This window comes from Nomascus leucogenys, chromosome 7b, assembly GCF_006542625.1.
Source record: "Nomascus leucogenys isolate Asia chromosome 7b, Asia_NLE_v1, whole genome shotgun sequence".
Lineage (NCBI taxonomy): Eukaryota > Metazoa > Chordata > Mammalia > Primates > Hylobatidae > Nomascus > Nomascus leucogenys.
In genome coordinates, this window is record NC_044387.1 from 61917045 (window position 1) to 61941243 (window position 24199).

Consider the following 24199-nt stretch of genomic DNA (forward strand, 5'->3'; position numbering starts at 1 on the left):
TACATGTAAATATTAGGAAAAGTTATTCTCAGGGAGAGAGAAATCTTTCAGGAAAACTTTGCTGAATGTCATTACCAGGCCTCAAATAAAAACAAAGCAAATCAAAACAGATCTGGTTTCCCTGGATTAGCCTCAAAGGCAATATTGTTTATGAAAACCAAAAAAGATCCCTACTTAGTTTATCTGATCTGTCCATATTTGAATAAGCTACCATCTATTGGGAATTGTGTGTTTTTCAAGTCACAGACCCAGTCCTTGTGTCCGAGATGAGATGTCCTAGCAGATAGTGAGACAATATTCCAAGACATCACAGAAGACAGGGATACCTGCCATGGCTATGGCAGGAACACCGCTTGCTGTTTGCCTTGCCATCCTGCAGGGTTTTCATATGTAGGGTAAGAATCAGTGAATGGCAGCAGAAGTGGCACCTCTAGGGAATGAGGGGATACTTGGCCTTCTGGTGGGGACAGGAGAACTGTCCATAGTGCACACTGGTATTCAGGATCAGGAGTCTGTCATGAATCTGGCCTCCCAACTCAAAGGTCAAGAAGAGATCACAAGATGGTAGGTCATTAGATAGGCAGAATAGAGATGAATCATTAGTATTCTCTGGGAAGCCCCTTAAGGTGAGGAATCTTAAACTAGACACAGCCAGCTTTCTGTATGGCAGATTCAACCAATAATGGATTAAACACATTTGGGGGAAAAAACAATAAAAGATAACAATACAACAAAAATAATACAAATAAAAAACACAGCATAACCACTATTTACATAGTATTTACATTAGGTACTAGAATTAGGTACTATAAGTAAATAAGAGATGATTTAATACCATGGCTCCACATGGCATGTGAGGCTGTCCTTGGTCTCTGCAAATCAGCCTCCTTGGTTCAACTCCCTCAGAGTGTCATTGTGCACTGGGAAGGCAAGTATATGGGAGGATGTGTTACATGCAAATATGCCATTTCATTTATGGGAGGATGTGTTACATGCAAATAATATGCCATTTCATATAAGGGACTGTGGATTTTGGTATCCATGGGTAGGAGGGGGGTGCTGGACCAATTCCTCATGGATGCTGAGGGATAACTTTATTAGGAAGGACTTAACATGACAGCCTTGCTTCTAAAGCCAGAAAGGGCCAGTGCTCAGTGTTGAATGGTCAGGAGTTGCTCATTTTATGGCTATGACTGAGGCAAAGACTAGCAACCCGCCCCAAGGGTTAGGTCTCTGCACCTCAATGCCATTGAGTTGGCTTTGTCTGGTGGAAAACATTTTGACTTGAAATCATCAATCTGGCTGCATGCCCTTGAAAAGAAAATCACTTTATATCTCTCTCTCCCAAATTCATTCTATCAACTGTTCCTTTAACTTCTAAAAACTATAATTCTAGGATCAGGCAATCAGCATTCTCAAATACTTGAGTGAAATGACAGCCAGGTGTCTTCTGCCTCCCAGTTCCCATGACTGTGGTTTCCTCTCTGCAACCCTCTGGTACATGGGTTCTCAGGGCTGACCTGAGAAGTGTCCAGGCTACATGGTGTAGAAGTCCACACACTGGTGGCATCGATGGGCTATTTTCTTAAAGTACTCATCCAGGGGCATGATCAGGGCTGGTGAGGAGAGAGAGGTCTGTCATGGTATTTAAAAGTCATCACAACATGTGTTAAATGGCCAGTAAGATATTTTTTCTAATCATTATAGGGCCTTTCCTTCTTTGACAAGTGGGTTGTGGTTTGCAACTTCTCTTTCCATGCTATCAGGGCTTCTACCAGTGCCCTGCTCTTTTAACAGGTGAAGAGTCTGATATAAAAGGTTTCCTTCACCTGAGAACCATTCCCTCAGCTTCCTCTCCCAACCTGGCCTGCTTTGTTCTGCCTTGCTCGACCACCGTTCCCATTTTTATGATAAATCTGGCTCCTAACTCCACATGGTCCTACGTACTTAATACCCTGGGTTGTCCTCTTGCCTCATAACCCTGGCCTGCCCAAGACTCTGATTCTACTTTGCATCCAAACCATTGTTAGATATAAACCCTACTCACTTTTATGTGGTCCCAGCTCCTAAAACCCCAACATTGACCCCCATCTAGCTGCCTGGGGGTGCGACATTTATGTCTGATTATGTTAAAGAGTATTGTGGGCTTGGTCAGAGATAAGATTCCACTGGGCTGGAATATGACATTAGGAAATTGGCTTCCTAAATGTGCTGTGTGTGCTCTGAGTAAAGCCGCATCCTAATCCACATGCTCTTAAGTGTCACAGGGCTTGAAGGGGAATGAGGAGTCCATTCACCTCCCTGAGCTCTGTGCAGAGAGAGCTTGAAACAATTAGTCACTGGACTCAGGCACATATAGACCAGCTGACAGACCAAGGTCTCCAAAGGAAAATGGTCTCAAGAAAAGATGATGGAGCTACCAGGAAAAACAAGCATCGCGAGTGAAGAGGGTGGCTGCGGAACAGTTAACCTTGAGCAGGGAAGCAATGGCTCCACATGGCATGTGAGGCTGTCCTTGGTCTCTGCAAATCAGCCTCCTTGGTTCAACTCCCTCAGAGTGTCATTGTGCACTGGGAAGGCAAGGTGTAAGGCAAGGAGAGAAAGATTTCAGATAGTGGTAAGAATTGGGAAGGAAAGAAACTAACATAAAATGATATGATTGCGGGAGAGAGGCTGGGGTAGAGGTGAGGCCGTATTACAGTATCTCAGGCTCAGGCTCCAAAGCTCTTCTGCAATACCCTCTCCCCAAGTGAGCTCATCCTGTCCTGACAATTTAAATGTCATCTGTATTCTGATGATCCCCACATTAGTACCCCCATTCCTGTCTTCTTTCCTGAGCTCCAGACTTACACGTCAAAATACCTACGTGGCATCTCTGCTTCAATATCTAAAAGGCTTTTAAATTTAGCATTGTCAAATCCAAATTCTTGATACTCTAGCCCTTTGGATCTCTTCTTTATCCATCTTTCCTATTCCAATAAACGCCATGAGAGTTGACCTAAATGTGTCCTTGATTCCTTTCTTTCTCTCACACATATGGTAACCATAGAACTTATCATCCAAACTGGAACAATTCTGAGAGTAAATTGGGGAGTTATTAATAATTAGGCTGTGTGATACTGTGACATATAATAAAGACTATCTATATTTTGGTCTTCATCCCAGCTCCCAGCTAGAACTCCTAAAATCCTTGTAATTTCCTAAGTGATGAGAGTGATAAAGGTGAAAGGGCAGTTTTTGTAATTCCTAAGACACCCTTTTCAACCACACCTGAGTTTATGTTAATGAGGTAACTTTGGAAAGCTCCTAAGAAAAAGGTCTGGTTGCATGGGGAACCAATCTTGTGATTAGAGGGTTGGAATTTTCAGATTCCCTCACTTCTACCCCTGCCCTCTAGGGAGGGAAGAGTGGCTGAAGGCTGAGTTGATCACCAATGGCCAATAATTTAATCAGTCATGCCTATATGATGAAACCTCAATAAAAATCCCAAAGGATAGGGTTCAGAGAGCTTTTCCTTGACTCTGGAGTAAAGATGGAAGATTCCATTTGGTTTCAAATTGTGTCAATAGAGCTAAAAGGGCCATATGTAGACTAAACTATATGTGAGGTATGTAAGAACTGAGCTATTTACTATTTGCACGGGGGTGGGGGGAAGGTGGGGAATATATTTTCCAAGCATTGCTTTATCCACTAAACGTGACCCATTTAACAACCCTTTAATAATATGTCACGCATATTTTCTCATTCAATCCTCACATCAAGCCTATGGGGCTGGCCTTACATGTGGGGAAGCCTAGGCATAGAAAGGTGAAGTAACTTGTGCAAAGTCACACCACTAGGAATTATCAGAGCAAAGATTTGAATCGAGACCCAACTGACTCCAAAGTTGGTATCTTTAGCTATTGCCCTATACCAGATTTAACTTGGTTAAATCTTTAGGAAACATGGCACACCAGCCAAATCTTCCTCTCCATTTTTAGTTGTAGCCCTTATTCTCCATGTTACCATCTAAAAGACCTTGCTGGGAGGCTTATAATGTGAAGAACATTTAGCAAATATTACTTCATGGGAAACTGAATTGAAATGATCTTCTCCAGGTACATGTGACATGAAAGTGGCCATGATTATGTAAGATGCTGGTGACTTTCTTTTAATTGTGATCTGCACAAAGCCAAGCAGAGACTGAGGTGCTCATCTGGCTAATTCAAGGTCAGTCTCTCTTTCACATACCTGAGTGGTTGGATACTTTGACAATGTAAAATAAATGCCTTTGATGCTCCATTTCAGGCTGTGAGCCTTCATCTAACCTGAAAGTCACTCTTTCTGAAGGACAATAATGCTTTAATAAAAATAAATGGTTTAAGTTAACCTGATGCTTATTATAGCTATGGCCTGTACAGCTATAACTTTCTGTTGAATGGAGTGGAATACTGACCATTAAAGGAGAAATATTTTTCTAAGGGAAATTATATGTTATTCCATCCATCAAAGGGCTAAAGTACAGTGTTCATTTGATCAGGAAGGAATGTTAACTTTTAACATGATCACAATTCACTGAGTGACCCTATGGTAGCATCCTACAATTCAAGGAAAGTTAACAAAATGAGAGGAGAATAAAAATTTAAACCCCATGAACCACTTTCATACCATTACCTTTCAATTTGTTTTTCATATACCTCACAGTATGTGTCTAGATAAACATGCAAGCTAGATCTACCTGCACAAAGTAACATAATGATTGAAGTCATTACTCAACTAATTCAAGCTTAATATTTCATCCATCTCTCTACTGCCTAATAATTGCTTGAATTATCACAGGCCCAAAAATACAGGGATGCCATTTCTAATATCATTGTCTGATTAACATCTCTCTCTCTCTACTCTCTCTCTCTCTATATGCGCGCGCGCGCACACACACACACGTATATGTGAATACATATGAAGAAACACATATAGTTTACATTTTTATCGTGTTTAGATAATGATTATACTGTTTTCTAAGAAGAGTTTGCAAACTTTTCTCCATTTTCTTCAATCTAGAGTGTGGTGGGTCACTAGCCATGTGTGGCTATTTAAATTTAAGTTAATTGTAATAAAATAAACTTTAAAATTCTGTTCCTCAGTTACTAGCCACATTTCATGTGGCCACCATACGGCAGTGCATATGTGCATATATAAGACATATATATATACACACACATATAATGAAAATGTATATATATATTTCTTCATATGTATTCATACATACGTATATATGTTATATGTATATCTCACACACACACACACACATATATATATAAAAGTTTCTCATATGTAGCCCCATATGAACCAACTGAAGCATATTAGTTCTACATCTCATTTTCATTGCCTTGTGTTTGAGAGTCTATCCATTTAAATTCCAGAATATTTAATGAAAGTGGCAAAATTGAATTTGTGAGCAGTCATCAAAGAACCTATATGATAATAATAAAAGATACCATTCACTGAGTGCTGACTGAATGATTAGTGCCAGGCTCAGTGGCTTTAAAAGTAATACACATTAATCCATTTAATCTTCACAGTGACCATAAGAGAAAGGTATATTCCATTTAGTTCAGAAAAACAATGAATAAAGAAATTAAGTAAGTTTCCCATTTTGGGTAAGCAATGGAACTTCATTATTATGTGGCCATAAAAATCATGTTTTTGAAAATTATTTAATGATAGAGGGACATACTATTCAATAAAAAGCAGAACATAAAACATATATGGATATGTTTGTGTCTCCTGCATACATAGATACACATATAATGAAAATTTAACATATATAGAGAGAATTAAAAATATCTGAAAGGGAATATACTGTTGACAATTTAGTGGGGTAGTGGGTAACTTGTCTTTTTCAGAGTTTTTCTATGATTGTCAAATTTACTAAAATAAGCATGCATCATTTTGAGAATCAGATATAAGCAATACAAATGTTTTTAAAAATTTTCCCAGAAGCTACAGAAAATTTAAGCAGAGAATTTGCAATGAAATTAATAGAAAAAGAAGAGATGTCTCCTAAAACATTCACGAACTTAGACCTCATTAACTTACAGAAAATTTCTACCAATACTTTAAGAATCAGCTAATTCCAGTGCTATTTAAAATGCTCGAGTGCAGTGTTACCCAATAAGACTTCCTGCAATGATAAAAATGTCCTATACATGCACTGCCATATGGTGGCCACATGAAATATGGCTAGTAACTGAGGAACAGGATTTTAAAGTTTATTTTATTACAATTAATTTAAATTTAAATAGCCACACATGGTAGTGACTACCATGTTGGACATCACAGCTCTAGATTACAGAAAATGGAGAAAAGTTTGCAAATTCTTCTTAGAAGACAGTATAATCATTATCTAAACATAATAAAAATATAAACTATGAACAGATTTCGTATATGAATATAAAGGCAAAAAATAATATAATAAAACACTAGCAAATATAATCTCACACATATTAGAGGAATAGTATATAGCTGAAATTCAGGATGGTTCATAATGGAAATCCATTAATATCATCCATTTATTTTAATAGATCTAAAGAGAAAACTTAGGCTACAGCCACTGGAAAGGCATTTGTTAAAATCAAACATCCATTCTTGATTAAAAAATTCTTAATAAGATAGAACTAAGTTGACACTTCTGACATTATATATTTTATAACATGATGAAATATATATCTCACTCTAGAAGACTACACGGGAAAACAATAAAATGAAGAAATGATAAAAACAATCCCATTAAATTGAGGATGTTCCCATTAAATACACAATGAAGAGAAATATGTTCACTGTAACCATGATTAGTTTTTTCTGGAGATTCCAGCCAATGAAATTACATAACAGAAAAAACAGGATGTCTAACATTTGAAAGCGGTAAATTATCCCTGATTGTGAGCATTATTAATATAGTTCTGCAACACTAATAAAATAATCGCAAATACTACAAAGTAGTGGTTAAGGGCACGGACTCTGGAGTCCTGCTGCTGGTTCAATTGCTGGCTCTGTTAGTAACCAGCTGTGTGACCTTGGGCAAATTACTTAAACTCTCTGTGCTTACTTCCAACTCTGTAAAATGTGGACAATAAAATTATTTATTATGGGACTATTATCTACTAAGGTGAAAGTAGGTAAATAGAGCAAGAGAGCTCTTAGAACATGCCTACAGCATATAATAAATGCTATACATTATTACAATTAGGGTTATAACAATGAGGCTGTTAATAATATACAAAATATACAACAATCCAAAGTTTCCAATATGAAAAAATGAATTTAATTTATAATAGCAACATAATGATTAAATACCTAGAACTAAACTGAAGAAAAGTGTACAAGATTAATAAATACTGAAAAATGCTACTGGAAATAAAAAGAAGAGTTGAATAAGGGGAAAACATTATATTTAGGAATATTAAACATCATGAAGTTACAAATTTCTCCTAAATTATCCTATAAGTTTAAAAACTCATATAATGATTCTAAATACAGAAATAAACATGAAAAGAGTAAAGATAGAGCAATAAAGAAGACAGCATGAACAGCCATGAGACATTATAAATTCTAGAGTACTAAAAACAAGATGGTGCTGGAGTATGAATAGAGACCTAGATTCATGGTACAGTTTAGAAAGCACAGAAATAGAAACAAGTATATATGGGTATTTAATATATGTTAAATGGGGATACTGCATATGAGGGGGTGAAAGATTAATTATTCAATAAATGCCAGTTACAAAAGTGGTAGGCCATCTGAAGAAAAATAATGTTGGCTCTCTACTTCATTCTTTACACTGAAATAAGTTATCTACAGATTAAAGATTTAATGAGAAAAAAGAAATTCGAAAAGTAGAGGGTGAAAACATGAATGCTTTTCAGTACTCTTGGTCTATAGAAAATCTTATTATGGAATGGAAATGCTAAAACCACTATGAGATCACACCTCACACCTGTTAGGATGGCTATCATCCAAAAAACAAGAGCTAACAAGTGTTGGTGAGGGTATGGAGAAAAAGGAATCCTAGTACACTGTTGGTGGGAGTGTAGATGGGCACAGCCATTAGGGAAAACAGTACAGAGGTTCCTAAAGAAATAAAAAACAGAACTACCATTGAAGATTCACCAATCCCCCTCCTGAGTATACACCCAAGGGAGATAAAATCACCACCTTGGAAAGATATCTGCACCCCCATGTTAATTGTGACATTATTCACGATAGTGAAGACAGGGAAGCAACCTAAGTGTTCATGTGTCCACTGAAGGACGAACAGACAAAGAAAACGTATATACATACACACATACAATGGATTATTATTGTTTATTCTCAACAAGGGAGATCCTGACATTTGCCACAACATAGATGGGCCTGGAGGACATCATGTTAAGTGAAATCAGCCAGACATAAAAAGAAAAATACTGATCTCACCTATATATGGAATATAATTTTTAAAGAAAGGTCAAATGTCCAGAGATAGAGAACAAACCAGTGGTTACTGGGGTGGGGGAGTGGAGAGAAAATGGGGAGATTTAGGTCAAAGGATACAAAGTAGCAGAATGTATGATGAGCAAGTCTAGAGATCTAATGTACAATGACTACAGCTAAAAAATTGTATTGTATTAGAAATTTCTGTTAAATAAGTAGATTTTACCTGCTCTTGTCACCAAAAAACTATGTGAGACAATAGGTATGTCAATTTGCTTTACCATATTAACCATTTTACTGTCTGTATGACTCCCCAAAAGTCGTATTGTAAACTTCAACTATATACAATAAAATATTTTTGTAAAAAAGATTAATACACCAGGTGTAGTGGCTCACGCCTGTAATCCCAGCACTTTGGGAGGCCGAGGTGGGAAGATTACTTGAGGTCAGGAGTTTGAGACTAGCCTGGCCAACATAGTGAAAACCCACCTCTACTGAAAAAAACAAAAATTAGCCAGGTGTGGTGGTGTATGCTTGTAATCCTAGCTACTTGGGAGGCCAAGGCATGAGAATCTCTTGAACCCAGGAGGCAAAGGTTGCAATGAGCCAAGATTATGCCTCTGGACTCCAGCCCGGGTGACAGAATGAGTGAGATTCCATCTCAAGAAAAAAAGATACTAAATGTAGCTCCGTAAAAACCAAAAATTTCTGCATGGCAAGAAGACCAAGGATAAAATAAAAGACAATGACAAGCTGAGGGGTGGGGAGGGGAATCCTACCCTACAAAAAAGGGTTAATTTCCTTGGCTAATAAAGAGTTTATACACATTAATAAGAAAATGACAACTCAATTGAAAAGAAGTCAAATAATAAAAGTAGTTACTTCACCAAAAATATTCACTTTTTCTATTGTACTTGAAAAGATGTTCAACGTTACTTGTAATAAGAAAAATGTGGTACCATTTTTAACTTACCAAATCACTAACAACAAAAAAAAGCGATAACATTCTTTTGGTAAGGATATGGGGAAACAGCAATTTTCATATACAGTTTGTTAAAGTGTAAATTGGTTCAACATTTTTTGGCAGACAATGTGGCAGTATCTATCATAGTTAAAATGTATATGCCATTGCCCTGGCAACTAAACTTCCAGGATTTTACCTTGTAGATATACTTACAAATGTACTAAGTGTCATGTGTACATGTTCTCTTAAGAAAACACGTCCATTAATCGGTGCTGTTTAAATAGATGTGACACATACAGACAATGGAATGCTATGCAGTCATTAGAAGTGAGAATGAAGCTTGGTTTATGTATTGATGTAAATTAATCTGCAAGATGAAGTGAGACAGAAGGGTACAGAGTTAAGTGTGCTATCATTTGTTGTTGTTGTTTTTTAAATATATGGGTATATATGTGTTTATAAGTGTATAGAATATCCCTGGAAGATATTCCAGGAAGAGGAACTGGGTAGCTGAGAGACACACATGGGAAGGCAATTACTTTTCATTATGTGCCATGTGATACTTTTTGCATTTTGTACCATGGGTATACATGATATGTTTAATTGCTATTTAAAATAGCTTTTGGTTTTTATCTCCTTTTTTTTCTTCTGTTCACAAGGAGGAAATCTTGGCTCTTTCCAAAGTATCTTCACACTATTAGCACTTCTTTTTGTTCCCCTCATTATGTGGATAAACAAATGTCAAAAACATAAGCAATGGGAATGTAGGACAAATCACCTCCATTTTACATAAAAATATAGTGAAACATCAAAATAGATATATTTGGATAATATCTGAAAAATGATACAGCAAATGTTAACAGTGTTTATCTTGAGCGGGGATATTTTGGTTTTGGCTTGGTATTTTCTGTCATGTTCAAAGATGTTTAACAACATTTTTGTAACAATTTTTAAAAGTTTTTTAACTTTTTGCTACTCACCTGGTTCCTATCCCTGGCATTTGCATATCGAAACCTCTGGATGTAATAAAAGACGAGCCATGCGAGGGAAATGATCATCAGGACAATGAAGGAGATGGAGACAAACACAACCGAAGTACGGCTCACATATTTCTGCAAGTTCCGGGTTCCGATGGTGATGTACATCGTCACGGTGATGTTTCTTTCCAGCAGGCTTACTATCTCCTTCCCTTTTGGCTCAGGAATCATTATGGCCACGATGTCTTCTACACCTGTGGTGAGAGGGGAAGGAAGCGGCAATAAAGGTTAGGGGATAAAATGTGGGGGATCCCAGTGAGATGTGTGGACACAGTAACACGAAACCAAATAAGGACAGTACTTTTGAGAATTCTGTGCTGGGCTAAGAAGACCTAATACTTACAAACCAAGTCAAATTTTCTCTTTCTTCAGCTACCTAGCTTTCTTCAGCTGCTGTTTTATATGTGAAAAAAGTACCTAAAATGCATTCATGATTTTAGTACCAGTGAAGTCATAATCTTGCAATGCCCTTTTCAACTCTCCAAAGCATTGACCCCAGGTCTGGTAAAGGTGGACCCTTCCCAACCAGCCCAGTTTACAGTTCTATGTTGCATTCCCTAGATTCCCCTGAGGAAGGGAATGGGACTTTGCATTCCATGACAAAAGGGTAAAATGTCCTGTCTTATGCCACCTGAGAGCTCTCTCTCCCCCACACAAACACTATGAATATTCAACTATAGATCTCCCTATAGTATTTCCAAGGCAATTTTCTCCTATAGTGAGTACTCGAGCAACCAAAAAAGAACATTTCTTAAGAAGCTCTAATATGATTTGCCAACATGAAATTATGGTCCCAGAACTATTTTCTGCTTATTTTACCTAATTCAGTGGAAACAGCATGTTTCCACTGAACCATGTACCAAGCAAAGAGAAGTATGGTGCAATGTTTCCACTGAACCACAAGGCACATACCAAGCACGGAGACGATGGAAGCAGTACACATAATTCCAGGATTGTTTCACTTCCACTCTTAGATACTCCCACCACGGCTGCCCCAGTTACTAGACAGCTTGGAGCAAAAGTGCCATTTATTCTTGGTCCACTTTTGTATATATGGGTCATTGTCCTTACACATCATGACACTGTGTGAAGTGAAGCCTCTTGGTGAGGAGTTCTGGGGCCCCTACAAGGAGTTCTTCAGTAATATCATACCAGATTCAAATACCAGATTCAAACATTAATATTAATATTTATATTAATTTCATTAGGGTATGTTCTCAGGAATCACCCCAATTCAAATCTAGGGAGAAAGATGCAAGATGATTAGGGCACAGAGGCCTCACATCCACATGGAAATATCCCATTACCTAGAGTGACTACAAATTAAAGGGAGGAAATCTGCAACAGGGATGTTGTAGATTCAGGGCAAAATTAAACCCCACTACAGCTGCTTAACACTGGCTGTATTCACATGTTGAGATCAGTTAGATGGAACTACCAGTTTACCTTTGCTCAGGCTGTTCCAAGTTTCTTAGAATGTTACTTAGGGCTTTCCTTTGACCTTGATCTCTGTGCAGGTTTTCAATCTTAAATTCCTTGATGGTGTTTCACTTAGGCTGAACAACTACTTTAAAACTACATATTAAAGTGTCTGTGTATGCTACATCAATTATATATTTAAAAAATTTCTGAAATTTTGCAAATCCAATTGTAAAATCACAAAGCCATAGCATGGGTTTGACTGTTATTTCTGGGAATAACTGAAACTGGTGGCTCAATTTTCAACTCTGAAGAATTTACTGGCAATTTTGACATGCCTTTTCTTTTCATTTTTACTTTGGTTAATGGCTACATGTGGTCTGAGGTTGTGTGGGGGATTAAGGCTGCTGGCTGGTTTTGTCTCTAAAGAAAGATGATCTTCTTTGTATATTGGACTAATCTGGCCTAGTGAGGCTTATCCTGGTGCTGCAGCTATTTAGAGTTACTGAGGTAATGGCAGAATAATAATTTTTCATTTCTTTTATTCCCTTATTTATATTATTTTGGCATGTTTACTTAAAGCTCTGGAAGTACATTTTTTTTTTTTTTCGGGACGGGATCTTGAGGTTATTTATGAGGCTTTGGATGTTCAGAAATGCACAAGTTTTACATTTTTTTTTTTTTTCTTGAGACAGAGTCTTGCTCTGTCGCCCAGGCTGGAGTGCAGTGGCATCATCTCGGCTCACTGCAACCTCTGCCTCCCAGATTCAAGCAATTCTTAGAGGCCTCAGCCTTCCAAGTAGCTGGGACTACAGGCGTGCGCCATCATGCCTGGCTAATTTTTGTCTTTTTAGTAGAGACAGAGCTTCGCCATATTGGCCAGGCTCGTCTTGAACTCCTGACCTCAAGTGATCCACCTGCCTTGGCCTCCCCAAGTGCTGGGATAACAGGCCTGAGCCACCACGCCCACTTACATTTTTTAGTAGTCAAATTTCACTAATATATTCCTCTATGGCTTCCAGTTTTGATACTCTTTAGAACTATTTAGAAACTATTTTCCACCCAAGATTATAGAAATACTCATCTAAAATAGCTTCTCAAAACTTGCAGCTTTACTTTTTACATTTAAATCTAGAGCAATCTGCGATTTAATAACAATATTTATTGAATTCTTATAATGTGATAAGCAGAAAGAAGGAAGATTAGGATGCAACTTTTTCCCCTAAATTATCAGATATATTTGGGTCAATTTTGCACTGTTTTGCTCTTATTGTGAGGTTGACCTATCTTTTGCTGAACCTGTACCAGGCTGTTTTAGTTGTATAGCTTTTAACGTATTTACTATCTGGTAGCCTAACTCTTCCTTCACTATCCCCTCCCCGACTCATACAATATTCCTATTAATTACTTATAGTTAAGAAACTAGAGTCTAACAGAGTTGGCTTCTGGACCTGGACAGCTTGTTTTAAATCCCAGTTCAGCATTTTAAAAATAGGTAACCAAATTTTAGATCTCCACAAAGCTTTAAACTACTCATCATCCATTTTGAGGGACTTCATAAAACATTTTCTCTTCCTGTAGGGTAAAGTATAATTAACTATTTTAAAGCATTTATTTTAAACTTAGTGCTTAGTTACACCACTTGTGTTGTCTGTGTCACTGTTGTGCCTTCAGGACATGTAACATCCACTCAGAAAGACAAACAGTACAAATGGCAGTGGGGAGGGCCTGTTCATCTGAACTTCAACCTCATTCATTTTCAGTATTCATAATACATTTCTAGAGTTCATCATGGTAAAAACAGATGAGATTTTGGGAGATTATTCTGGTGTGCTTTAGTCTATTGTGCATGGTAAAAAGCGATACTAGGGATATGTATTTATCCTAATAGAAACAGTCACTAAGAATTTAGGTATCTAGGGTGTCCAAAAAAAGACACAAAGCAAAGTGGATTTGGATGAATTATCTTATTCTGATGAATGCACAAAATCCAGGGCAAAATGCTCCTCCAGGATCTATATTGTTCAACTGAGGCATTTGCACTGATACGAGTATCAAATTCCCTGATCTTTGCTTCATTTTGGAATCTGCAGCTACAGTGTCAGGGAGAAGCCAGCAGGTTCTCCCAAGTATACTAGGATATGCTTTGCTTCTGTGGGTGTGTGTGAGGCAGAGAAGGAGAAAAAGGGGCGGGGGGGGGCTAGGGGGAGTGGTGCAAGCCCAGCACAGTGATCTGAGAGTTCAATGCTGCCTTAAGTAGCTACTACGTATATATGACATTCCAAGGCTCAGGGAAAAGAAGTTAACAAATAGCATATTTGGTATGGGAAAACCCACAAGGAGGTCCTGCTATTTGGGCAATTCTATTTACTGTGACACAGGGTGCCTCTTTTTGCAAAATTATATCAGCCTACTATCTATTTTCCTCCCAAAGGCACTTTATACTTGTGAGTGGTGAGAAGTTGCTATTATGTAATTATTGTGTGCTCTAGAAAAGCTCTACAGTCAGGGAGAAAATGTGTGACCAGGACACATATGACCTGGCTGCCAGACGACAGCAGAGGAGCATCCTGTATTTTTAGTGCTTCCTTTTCCCATGAGAGTGCTCCATTGCCAGGATCTAATTTGGTATATGCAGATTAATACGGAATCAAAACAGAAGTTCACAAAGCCAAATATTGTTTAATAACTAGGAAAGCCTTTACTTGTAAATTCAAACCAGGTTGTTTAGACATTGTATTAATAAAATATCTAGAATACCAGTACAGTGCTAGACATTTCACAAAGCCTATAATCCCATTCTTCCCTGGGACCCTGGAGAGTGACAGCATCTCTCCCTGGGTTCATTTGATCAAAAATAGTTTTTCAACCTCCTGTATTCTTTTCTCTCCACTAATCTTTACTTCAATCTCAGTCTCACTGTTGGCCCTCTAGAACTTAGGTGACCAAAAAAAAAAAAAAACTTATATTGTCTCATTTGTAGATATTTTCTATTTGTACACTTAATATCTACTTTTTCAAAACTATAGTCCTCAGGTGACAAAAAAAAACTTACATTGTCCCATTTGTAGATATTTTCTATTTCTACACTTAATATCTACTTTTTCAAAACCATAGTCCTCTCTTGTTGATCATTTATTCTCAGGAGGAATGTGTATGAAATTATTTTAAAAACTGCAAAATACCATATAAATGTAAAGTGTAATTACTACTTTTTGCATCAACAAGTATATTTTTAATAAACACAGATGCAAAAATCCTAAATACAGTACTCACAAACAGAATCCAATAATACAGTAAAAAAAAATCTTCATGACCAAGTGGGATTTATCCCAGGAATGTGAAGATGATTTAATATTAGAAAATATATTAGTACATTTTAGTACATTAACAAATTAAAGGAATAAGGCATATAATTATATTACATAGCTAGTTGTCCTCCAATATCGGGCCTTTCTTCCTTCTACAGTATGAATGTTTTAGCTAGGCATAGGCTGTCCAGTGAAAAGGCTCCCCTGCAGCTGGGTGTGGTGTGTGATTAGTATTTGGTCATTGAGGTGTGAGTACAGACGATACTCGCCACTCCAGGAACTTATCTACAAAAGAACTGAGTATGGGCTCTCCAGGTCCCTTCTCTCCCTTCCTTTTGACTTCAGATGGAGAGACATGAGCAGCCAGCTTCATAGAGAAGGAACCCATCTGTTGAGAACTGAACTCATTCCTGATTCTTTTTATGAGTAATAAAAGGAAATTTCTTTAATGTGATAATAAGTATCATTAAGAAATATTCCATTAAATGGAGGAAAAGCACTAGAAGTTTTTCAGTTAAAATCATGAATAAGACAGGTTGAGCCAACATTGTAAGAAGTTATACTTGGTGCAAAGAGACAAAGAAATTGGACTGCTAAGTCTTGGAAAGAAGAGCACACACTATCATTACTTGGGGTATCAGATGACCATGTATAAAAGACAAGATAATTATGTTATTAAAATTAGAAAACCATTCAGGACTCTTCTCAGAAGTTACAGAGGGGAATCCATATTGACAAATGCAGACTGTACCTCCCCACCATCAAGTAAGTGATGAGAATACTTAAATATATACAATTTAATGTTGTCAATTATACATCAGTAAAGCTAGGAAAAATGTGAAAAAACTGGAAAGAAATAAATTATTCAACAGCAGTAAAACAAGTAAGTAATCTGTGGTTTACTTACTTTTACTAAGAATTGATAATTTACAATGTCTTGACGATGTCACAATGTCTGTTTATGAGAGAACTCAGTTATATTTGTAATACATGTACATTTTCAATCGGAGGTATTTCATTTTATCTTTAATTCTGACACATTTTTCTTCATATTTTATTACAATATTTCCTCCTAAATTTTTTCTCTCCTGTGATTCCTACTATCCTGTTGGGGCAGCACTTCCTTTTCTTCCTCCATATTTCTTATACCCCTCTCATTTGAAAAAAAAACCTGTATTTTGAAATAATTATAGACTAATAACAAGTGTTGTATAAACATGCCGGGCACGGTGGCTCATGCCTGTAATCCCAGCACTTTGGGAGGCCAAGGTGGGCGGATCACCTGAGGTCAGGAGTTGAAGACCAGCCTGACCAATATGATGAAATTCTGTCTCTACTAAAAATACAAAAATTAGCCAGGGATGGTGGCACGTGCCTGTAATCCCAGCTACTTGGGAGGCTGAAGCAGGAGAATTGCTTGAACCTGGGAGGTAGAGGTTGCAGTGAGCCAAGATCACACCACTGCACTCTAGCCTGGGTGACAAAGTGAGACTCAGTTTTAAAAAAAAAACAAAAACAAAAACAAAAAGAAGAGGTAAAAACAGTACACGGAGGTCCTATGAACCAACCTCCCAGCTTCCTCTGATGATGTCATCTTATATAATTATCGTGCATTATCAAAACAGGAAATTGGCACAATATAATTAAGTAAATTATGGAATTTATTTGGATTTCACCAGTTTTTGCATGTACAACATTTTTAAATGTCTTTGTGTTTAATTCTATGAAATTTTATCACATATATAGAGTCATATAACCACTAACACAATTAAGACATTGACATATTCCACCATCAAGAAGAAATTCCCTCATTCTCTGCTTTCCCTTCCCTAAGCCTTGTATATTCTCCATATTAATTTTGTCAGTTCTAGAATGTTACATAAACGGAATCATATGGTATGTGATCCTCTAGATTGGCTTTTTCTCATTCAGCATAATGTCCTTATTATCCAAACAAGCATGTATCAGTAATTCATTCCTTTTGATTTCTGAGTATAATTCCATGGTAGAGAATGTGGTACACCACAGTTTAATTATTCGCCAATTGATGGACATATGGATTATTGCCAGTTTTTGGATATTACAAATGAAGCTGCTATGAACATTAGTATACAAGTTTTTGGAGGAATATAAATGTTCATATCTCTGGGATGAATGCAAAGGAGTATAACTGCTAGCTTTTACAGTAGTTGAACATTTGGTGTTCTAAGAAATGGACAAACTGTTTTCCAGAGCGGCTGTATCATTTTACATTCCCACCAGCAATGTATGAATGATTCAGTTTCTTAGTATCCTGGTAAGACTTGGTATCATCACTATTTTATTTTAGCCATCCTGAGAGGTGTACAAAGGTATTGCATTGTGTCTTTACAGTATCTCTTCATTCATTCTGAGTGACATAATTTTTGAAGCTGATCTTCCAGCTCATAAATTTGTCTTTATTGTATCCATTTATATTTTATCCCATATTTTAGTGCTCTTTGTTTAAACTACAGGTGACCCTTGATCAACACAGGCTTGAAATGCATGGGTCCACTAATATATGGATTTTTTTCAATGAATATAATTGGCCCTTTGATCTGCAACCAAATGTGGATAAAAAATGCAGCATCTGAGGCTGGGCATGGGGGCTCACACATGTAATCTCAGTGCTTTGGGAGGCCAAGGTGGAAGGATTGCTTCAGTTCAGGAGTTCGAGAGCAGCCTGGACAACATGGCGAAACCCTGCCTCTACAAAAAATACAAAAATTAGCTGAGTATGGTGGCATGCTCCTGTAGTTCCAGCTACTTGGGAGGCTGAGGTGGGAGGATGACTTGAGCCTGGTAGGTTGAGCCCGCAATGAGCCATGATTGTGCCACTGTGCTCCAGGCTGAGTGACAGAGCAAGACCTTGTCTCAGAAAAACAAAAAGATAAAATACAGTATTTGCAGGATTTGAAACCCAGCTATACGAAAGGCAACTTTTTAGGGATTCTGCAGAGCTGACCGTGGGAGTTGAGTTTGTGCAGATTTTGAGTTTGTGCAGGTATCTGCAGGTGGTCCTGGAACCAATCCCCAGGGAAGACGGAGGCAAGACTGTATTGTATTTTTCACACTAAATATTTCCCATTGTGTGTGTGTGTGTGTTTTATAAAATAACTTCTAGTTCCTGCTGCATAGAATCTTCCCTTAATATTTGTGGTCCATTTTTAAACCATTCTTTCTCAGGTGGTATCTACTTATTTGGTACTATCTTTAATAACGGTGGGATTCCTCAGTTGTCTTGATAACTTCCTAATGAGCTCATGTTCCCCTGATAGAACCAGTTTCTCTGCCTGATCCTATTTTCTGGGGAAAACCAAGGTGGAGGTCTTAGTCTTGTTCCTCCAGAAGATCCAGAACAGAGTTGAGTATATTTAGACAGCCCCAAGCACCAAGAAACAATCAATGAGGCTTCCCATGAGGGCAGGCTCTCTGCAGTATTACTGGCTTCTCACCCTCCTCTCAGATGACCCCATGTACCTTTTGCCTGAGGCATTGCTGAAGTTCCGGCCTTCTGTGTCATGAGTTCTCACTCAGATCCTCATTCGATCATCGAATCCAACATAATTTCCTTTTTCAAACCCTTCCTATGTGACTGTTAGAAATTTGAGCCTCTGGTTAACAAATTCCCTAACAGCCCTGGTGTTAGAATAATCCCTTCAGTTCCTTGATCCTTAACCTTCTTGCTTTGATTGGTTCGGCTTTCCTATGAAGACATTGATTTCTCCGCATTATGGTGAAGGAAAGAATTTTTTAAATTAAATTTATTTTTATTAAGCCATATTCATTCCACATACCTCAGCACCAGAAGATGGTTTGCTGAGTGCGCTCTATCTTGTACCTCCAGATCATTACTTCTAGCCCCATCCCATCCTCCTTCAAAAGCCACTCATCTTTTGATATTCTTTTCACTTGGATTTACAACCTTGTCCCCTCTCTCCTTGCCACCATCTGCCAACCTCTTGTTATCTCCTCTTTCCCTCAGTTAGCTCCTAGCTCACAATATTCATCCTCCTCAAATCAGAATCTCAGTGTTTGCGAGGATGACCCAGCCAGTACTCGAGCCTGTCCATTGCTTGCTCCTCTCCTCCCTGTTGACCTTTGCCTCCACTGCTCCCTAGACACATGTTCCCACTGTTGTATCCTGGACCTTGTCACCACTAGAAAGTGCACCACCTCTGGAATGCTGACTTCAAAGATGTCGTTTTCCAGTGCCACTTCCTTCTTCCAGATCTCTTTGCTCAGTCATGCCCACCCCATTACTCCCCTCTACTTTCTATCCATCAACCCTCTCCTGGCCTCCCTTCTCTCCCTACCAGCCCACATTCCATGATCCATCATTATAAACTCTTCTTAAAATACCCTTAGCTCCCCTGCACTTCTATTTCTCCATAGAACCTGCCCTACAAAATTTGCTTTTTCTATGCTTCCACCTCTTCATGTGAACATTGCTAAGAGGGAAATCTCACAAGTCACCTTTTTTTCACTTGAAATTTATGATCACTATCCTCAGTTGAACACCTGCTATCACCCTGCTTTCCTCTATTTTGGACTCACTCCCGCTTTGTCCAAATGATGACCTCATACCTTTATGTCTCTCTGGGAACCTCCCACACCCCCTCCCACCCACATTCTAAATCAGTGATGTTACCACAGAAGTCGTTGAGAAAAAATACCCACAAGAGGCAAATATCCTGTCCTATTATTAAATGAGATAATTCACAATGAATTACTTGGCACAGGGCTTTCCATAAAGAACCCATGAAATAGATGTTAACTTTTATTAGTATCATTACTGTTGTCTTACCACTGCCAAATACACAAATCGGCCTGCATCTGTGCCTCCTTCTCTTGTCACAATTCAGTCCAATTTCCCTCTACTATAATGACCTAATCCAATCAGTATGATTCTCTCACCTGTCACAGTCACTACTGCTCAGGTAGAGGCAGGGCACATAAGGATTTCATTTGAGTTATAACGAAGCAAAGGCCTTCTTTTGGTCTTAAACTGGAGCATCTGTGGTTGTGAGAGTCACTTTCAATCCATGAGACGAAAATTCTAAGAAGAGAGCTGGCAATGAAGGACGAGAGCCATAAATAACCTGATGACATGATTTGAGCCTTGATCAAGCCACATCTGAAGTCAGTCTACCATTGGGTTTTACAGTTATTTTGCTTGAAGTGGTTTGGTTTGAATTTTCTGCACTTTACGTCCATATTGTATAACCAGGTAGTGACACACACAAAAATGAATCAAGGTCTTCTGAATTACCAACCAGAGCCACTGAACCTCTCATTATACTCCCATGCAATTTCTTAGGTGGTCTATAATTTAATTTTACTTCAATCAACTTATTTGAATTCACATTCGAATTCACCATTAGTGTTTTCACACATTTCAGAAAAGAATATCCATATTACGCTAAATTATTACTATCTGCCTTGCACATACGATTCCAAAGTCATCTTAGATCATGAATAAGCAGTCATTCCATATGGCTCCAAAGTATGTTCTATCAGCTTTTCTACTCTAGGGAGAAGTTAGTACTATCCTGAAATATGTATCTTTCCTGAAACTCATGGTATTACCATACTTGTTGAAGATGGGAAGTGTGCTGTATGGAAGACAGTCTTAGTCTGAACAATAAAAATACTTCCCAAGGGATAAAAACTTAAATTCATAGGACTAATTTAGGAGTTTGAAAATTTATCATTCAGGAACCAAATTGATAACCTGTAGAGCCAACCAATTGACTTGATTTCTCCAGAAGACCTCCAAGCTCAAAATATGTAAGGCTCATCTAAGTTGCTGAATGAACACTGGTTAATCTGTGCTCCCCCAATACTCTGCTGCCAACTTGAAATATGTCAAATGCTGATGTTCCTGAAGTGCACTGTAATTTCACAACAGATCCTCTCAGTGTAAATTTGTCATTACAGTTATAGATAACTGTTACGGAATTTAAAAACATATTTAAAGGAGATGCTAACAATAGCCAATTTTATTTTCCTTAGAATGGCTCTAGTAAAAATTATCTCACTGATGTCAATTCCTCAGCTATACTTGAGGTGATCAATGACTCATACTTTTTTGAAAGTTCGTAGACATTCCTATTCTACAACTGTATAGAATTATTTATGAATTTGTGGTAACTGTAGGGTGAGTGATGAATGTAGAATAAGAATTATTGAATGTTGACTTATTACAGTATTGAGTGATGAATATAGAATTATTTATGAATTTGTGATAACTGTATGGGGAGTGATGAATATAGAATAAGGCATTGTATTTAAAGACTCACCTGTAGGATTTTCTTAGAAAATATTCAGTAAATCAGCCTTAAAAAATAACCTACTGCTAGTTCTGTGAGCATTTCAAATGGTTAAAAATAATATGATAGAGTCCAGGCTGAAATGAAACAAATCATAGAATACTAAATTGATTTTACAATAATTCCATTTTCATTAAAGTCAGTTTCTATTAGAGCAAATAATAATGCTTAAATAACTTTCTGCTTATATATAAAATATTTTAAATTCTAATTTTTGCTGGACAAAAAACAATATATAGTCATTCTTTGGTGTATGCAAGGAATTGCTTCCAGGACCCCCACATATACCAAAATCTACCCATACTCAGTAGGCCCGCAATTGGCCCTGAGGAACCTGTGTATACAAAAAGTAGCCTCTCTGTATATGCGGGTTTCACATCTCAGGAATATTCTATTTTCAATCTGTACTTGACTGGAAAAAATCTGCATCTCAACAGACCAAACCTTTGTTGTTTAAGGTTCAACTGTACATGTAAGTCTCATTAAGGAGCAGACTAGTGGAATCACAGTATAGGAGACTATGAGAGACCAAAATTTCCCAGTATTTCAATCTTGATAATAATATCATAAATGAAATTAAATAGAAGAATCATTTACCATAACTTCTAGCTGGGTGACTTTGGAAGATTTATTAAACCTTGAGGCTTCAGGTTCATTATTTTCACAACTCTCATATGAAATGTACCAAAACGAAAGGGCTGAGTAAGGATTAAATGAAAGAATGCACACAAAGAACCTAGAACACACATTACATTCAGTAAGTATTAACAGTTATTATTATCATCAACATTTATCAAATAAATACTTAGAGCATTCTATATAGTATGAAACCTGCATTTAGACCAAAGGAGGTAGAGTGGGAAGGAGCACACTAACCTTGGTTTCCACTGGGGTCCAGGGACAAGAATGAGCTTATGGACAACTGAGAGCACCTGGATATTGTAGGGACCTCTGAAAACAGCTGGGGACCATGAAGCCCAAACTGGGCAAGTTGCCATTTCTGCAACATTAAAAGGTAAACTTTCCACCTGTTTTGGTCAATGAACGGAAACTCGAAGGCCAGTGAATGCAAAATCAATCTTCAAAGTAAAACATGAATAACTAGATTAGCAATTAATGGTTCAATTCATATTACTCTCTTAAGGTAGTGAAAAATAAAAATTGTGTAATTTTTAGTCTGAAAGTCACATAATAAAAGAAAACATGCAATTGTGTTTTTTTTGCTTTGAACTACTGGGAAAAATTACAATGAATCCCCTTTAGGCTATTTCATTTTTTTTTTCTTTTTTTTTTTGACGGAGTCTTGCTTTGTCACCCAGGCTGGAGTGCAGTGGCACGATCTTGGGTCACCGCAACTTCTGCCTCCTGGGTTCAAGTGATTCTCATGCCTTAGCCTTCCGGGGAGCTGGGACTACAGGCTTGTGCCACCACACCCAGCTAATTTTTGTATTTTTAGTGAAGATGGGGTTTCACTATGTTGGCCAGGCTGGTCTCGAATTCCTGACCTCAGGTGATCTGCTTGCCTTGGCCTCTCAAAGTGCTAGGATTATAGGCATGAGCCACCATGCCCGATCCCCTTTAGGCTATTTTTAACAATACATGGCAAGAACCTAGAATTACAATTAAAAAACAATCACAGTATCATGGATCCAATGAACTTCTAGATATTTATGATATACCATTCTGTACCATTGGAATGGGAAAATATAGATGAAGCACCTTGATATGGTTTGGCTGTGTCCCCCTGCCCCCAAATCTCATCTTGAATTATAGTTCCCATAATCCCCATGTGTAGTGGGAGGAGCTGGGTGGGAGGTAGTTGAATCATGGGGGCAGTTTCCCCCACACTATTCTCATGATAGCAACTTCTTATGAGATCTGATGCTTTTAAAGGGGCTTCCCCCTTTGCTCAGCTCTCATTCTTCTCCTTCCTGATGCCATGTGAAGAACGTGTTTGCTTCCCCTTCTACATGACTGTAAGTTTCCTGAGGCCTCCCCAGCCCTATGGAACTGAGTCAATTAAATGTCTTTCCTTTATAAATTACCAGTCTCAGGCAGTTCTTTACAGAGCATGAGAACAGACTAATACATACCTCTTCTTAAAAATTTTTGGTTATTTGTTTGGCGGAAGTTATCTGGAAATTCCCAATTTACTGTATAATTACCAACTGTCTCATTACCTTTACTTGCTTAATAATTTCTATGTGTAAGTATTCAACAACTTGTCTTCAGCAGTCTTTGAAAGTAGAAGTGAGAGATTCCTTTATTAAAGGCTCAGATTGGAAAATCCCTGTTTTTAAGTCCAATTAAAGTTTACTATTTTGGTTTCTAGAAGCTGGAAATCCCCATACAGTTTTCCCTGTAGTAAGATGACGTGTACTATAAATTCAACAAGCATTAAGGTCAAGTTAAAAGACCAACTACAGGTTGAGTATCCTTATTTGACATGATTGGGACCAGAAGTGTTTCAGATTTTGGAATTTTTCAGATTTTGAAATATTTACGTATACATAATGAGACATCTTGGCGAGAGAACCCAAGTATAAACTCAAAATTCATTTATGTTTCATATCCACTTTATACAAATAGTCTGAGGGTAATTTTACATAATACTTTTAGTAACTTTTTGCATGAAATAAAATTTGTGTACACTGAACTATCAGAAAG

At 37.6% G+C, this 24199-nt stretch overlaps 1 protein-coding gene across 1 annotated transcript in view; it reads right to left on the reverse strand.

Annotated features, from left to right (window-relative positions):
* Positions 1–24199, reverse strand: part of RNF150 (ring finger protein 150) — a 285174-nt gene that overhangs the window by 97905 nt on the left and 163070 nt on the right. Inside the window, exon 2 of the mRNA XM_003257744.3 lies at positions 10393–10643. Within this exon, the coding sequence (XP_003257792.1) occupies positions 10393–10643 (251 nt within the window). The remainder of the gene's footprint in view (positions 1–10392; positions 10644–24199) is intronic.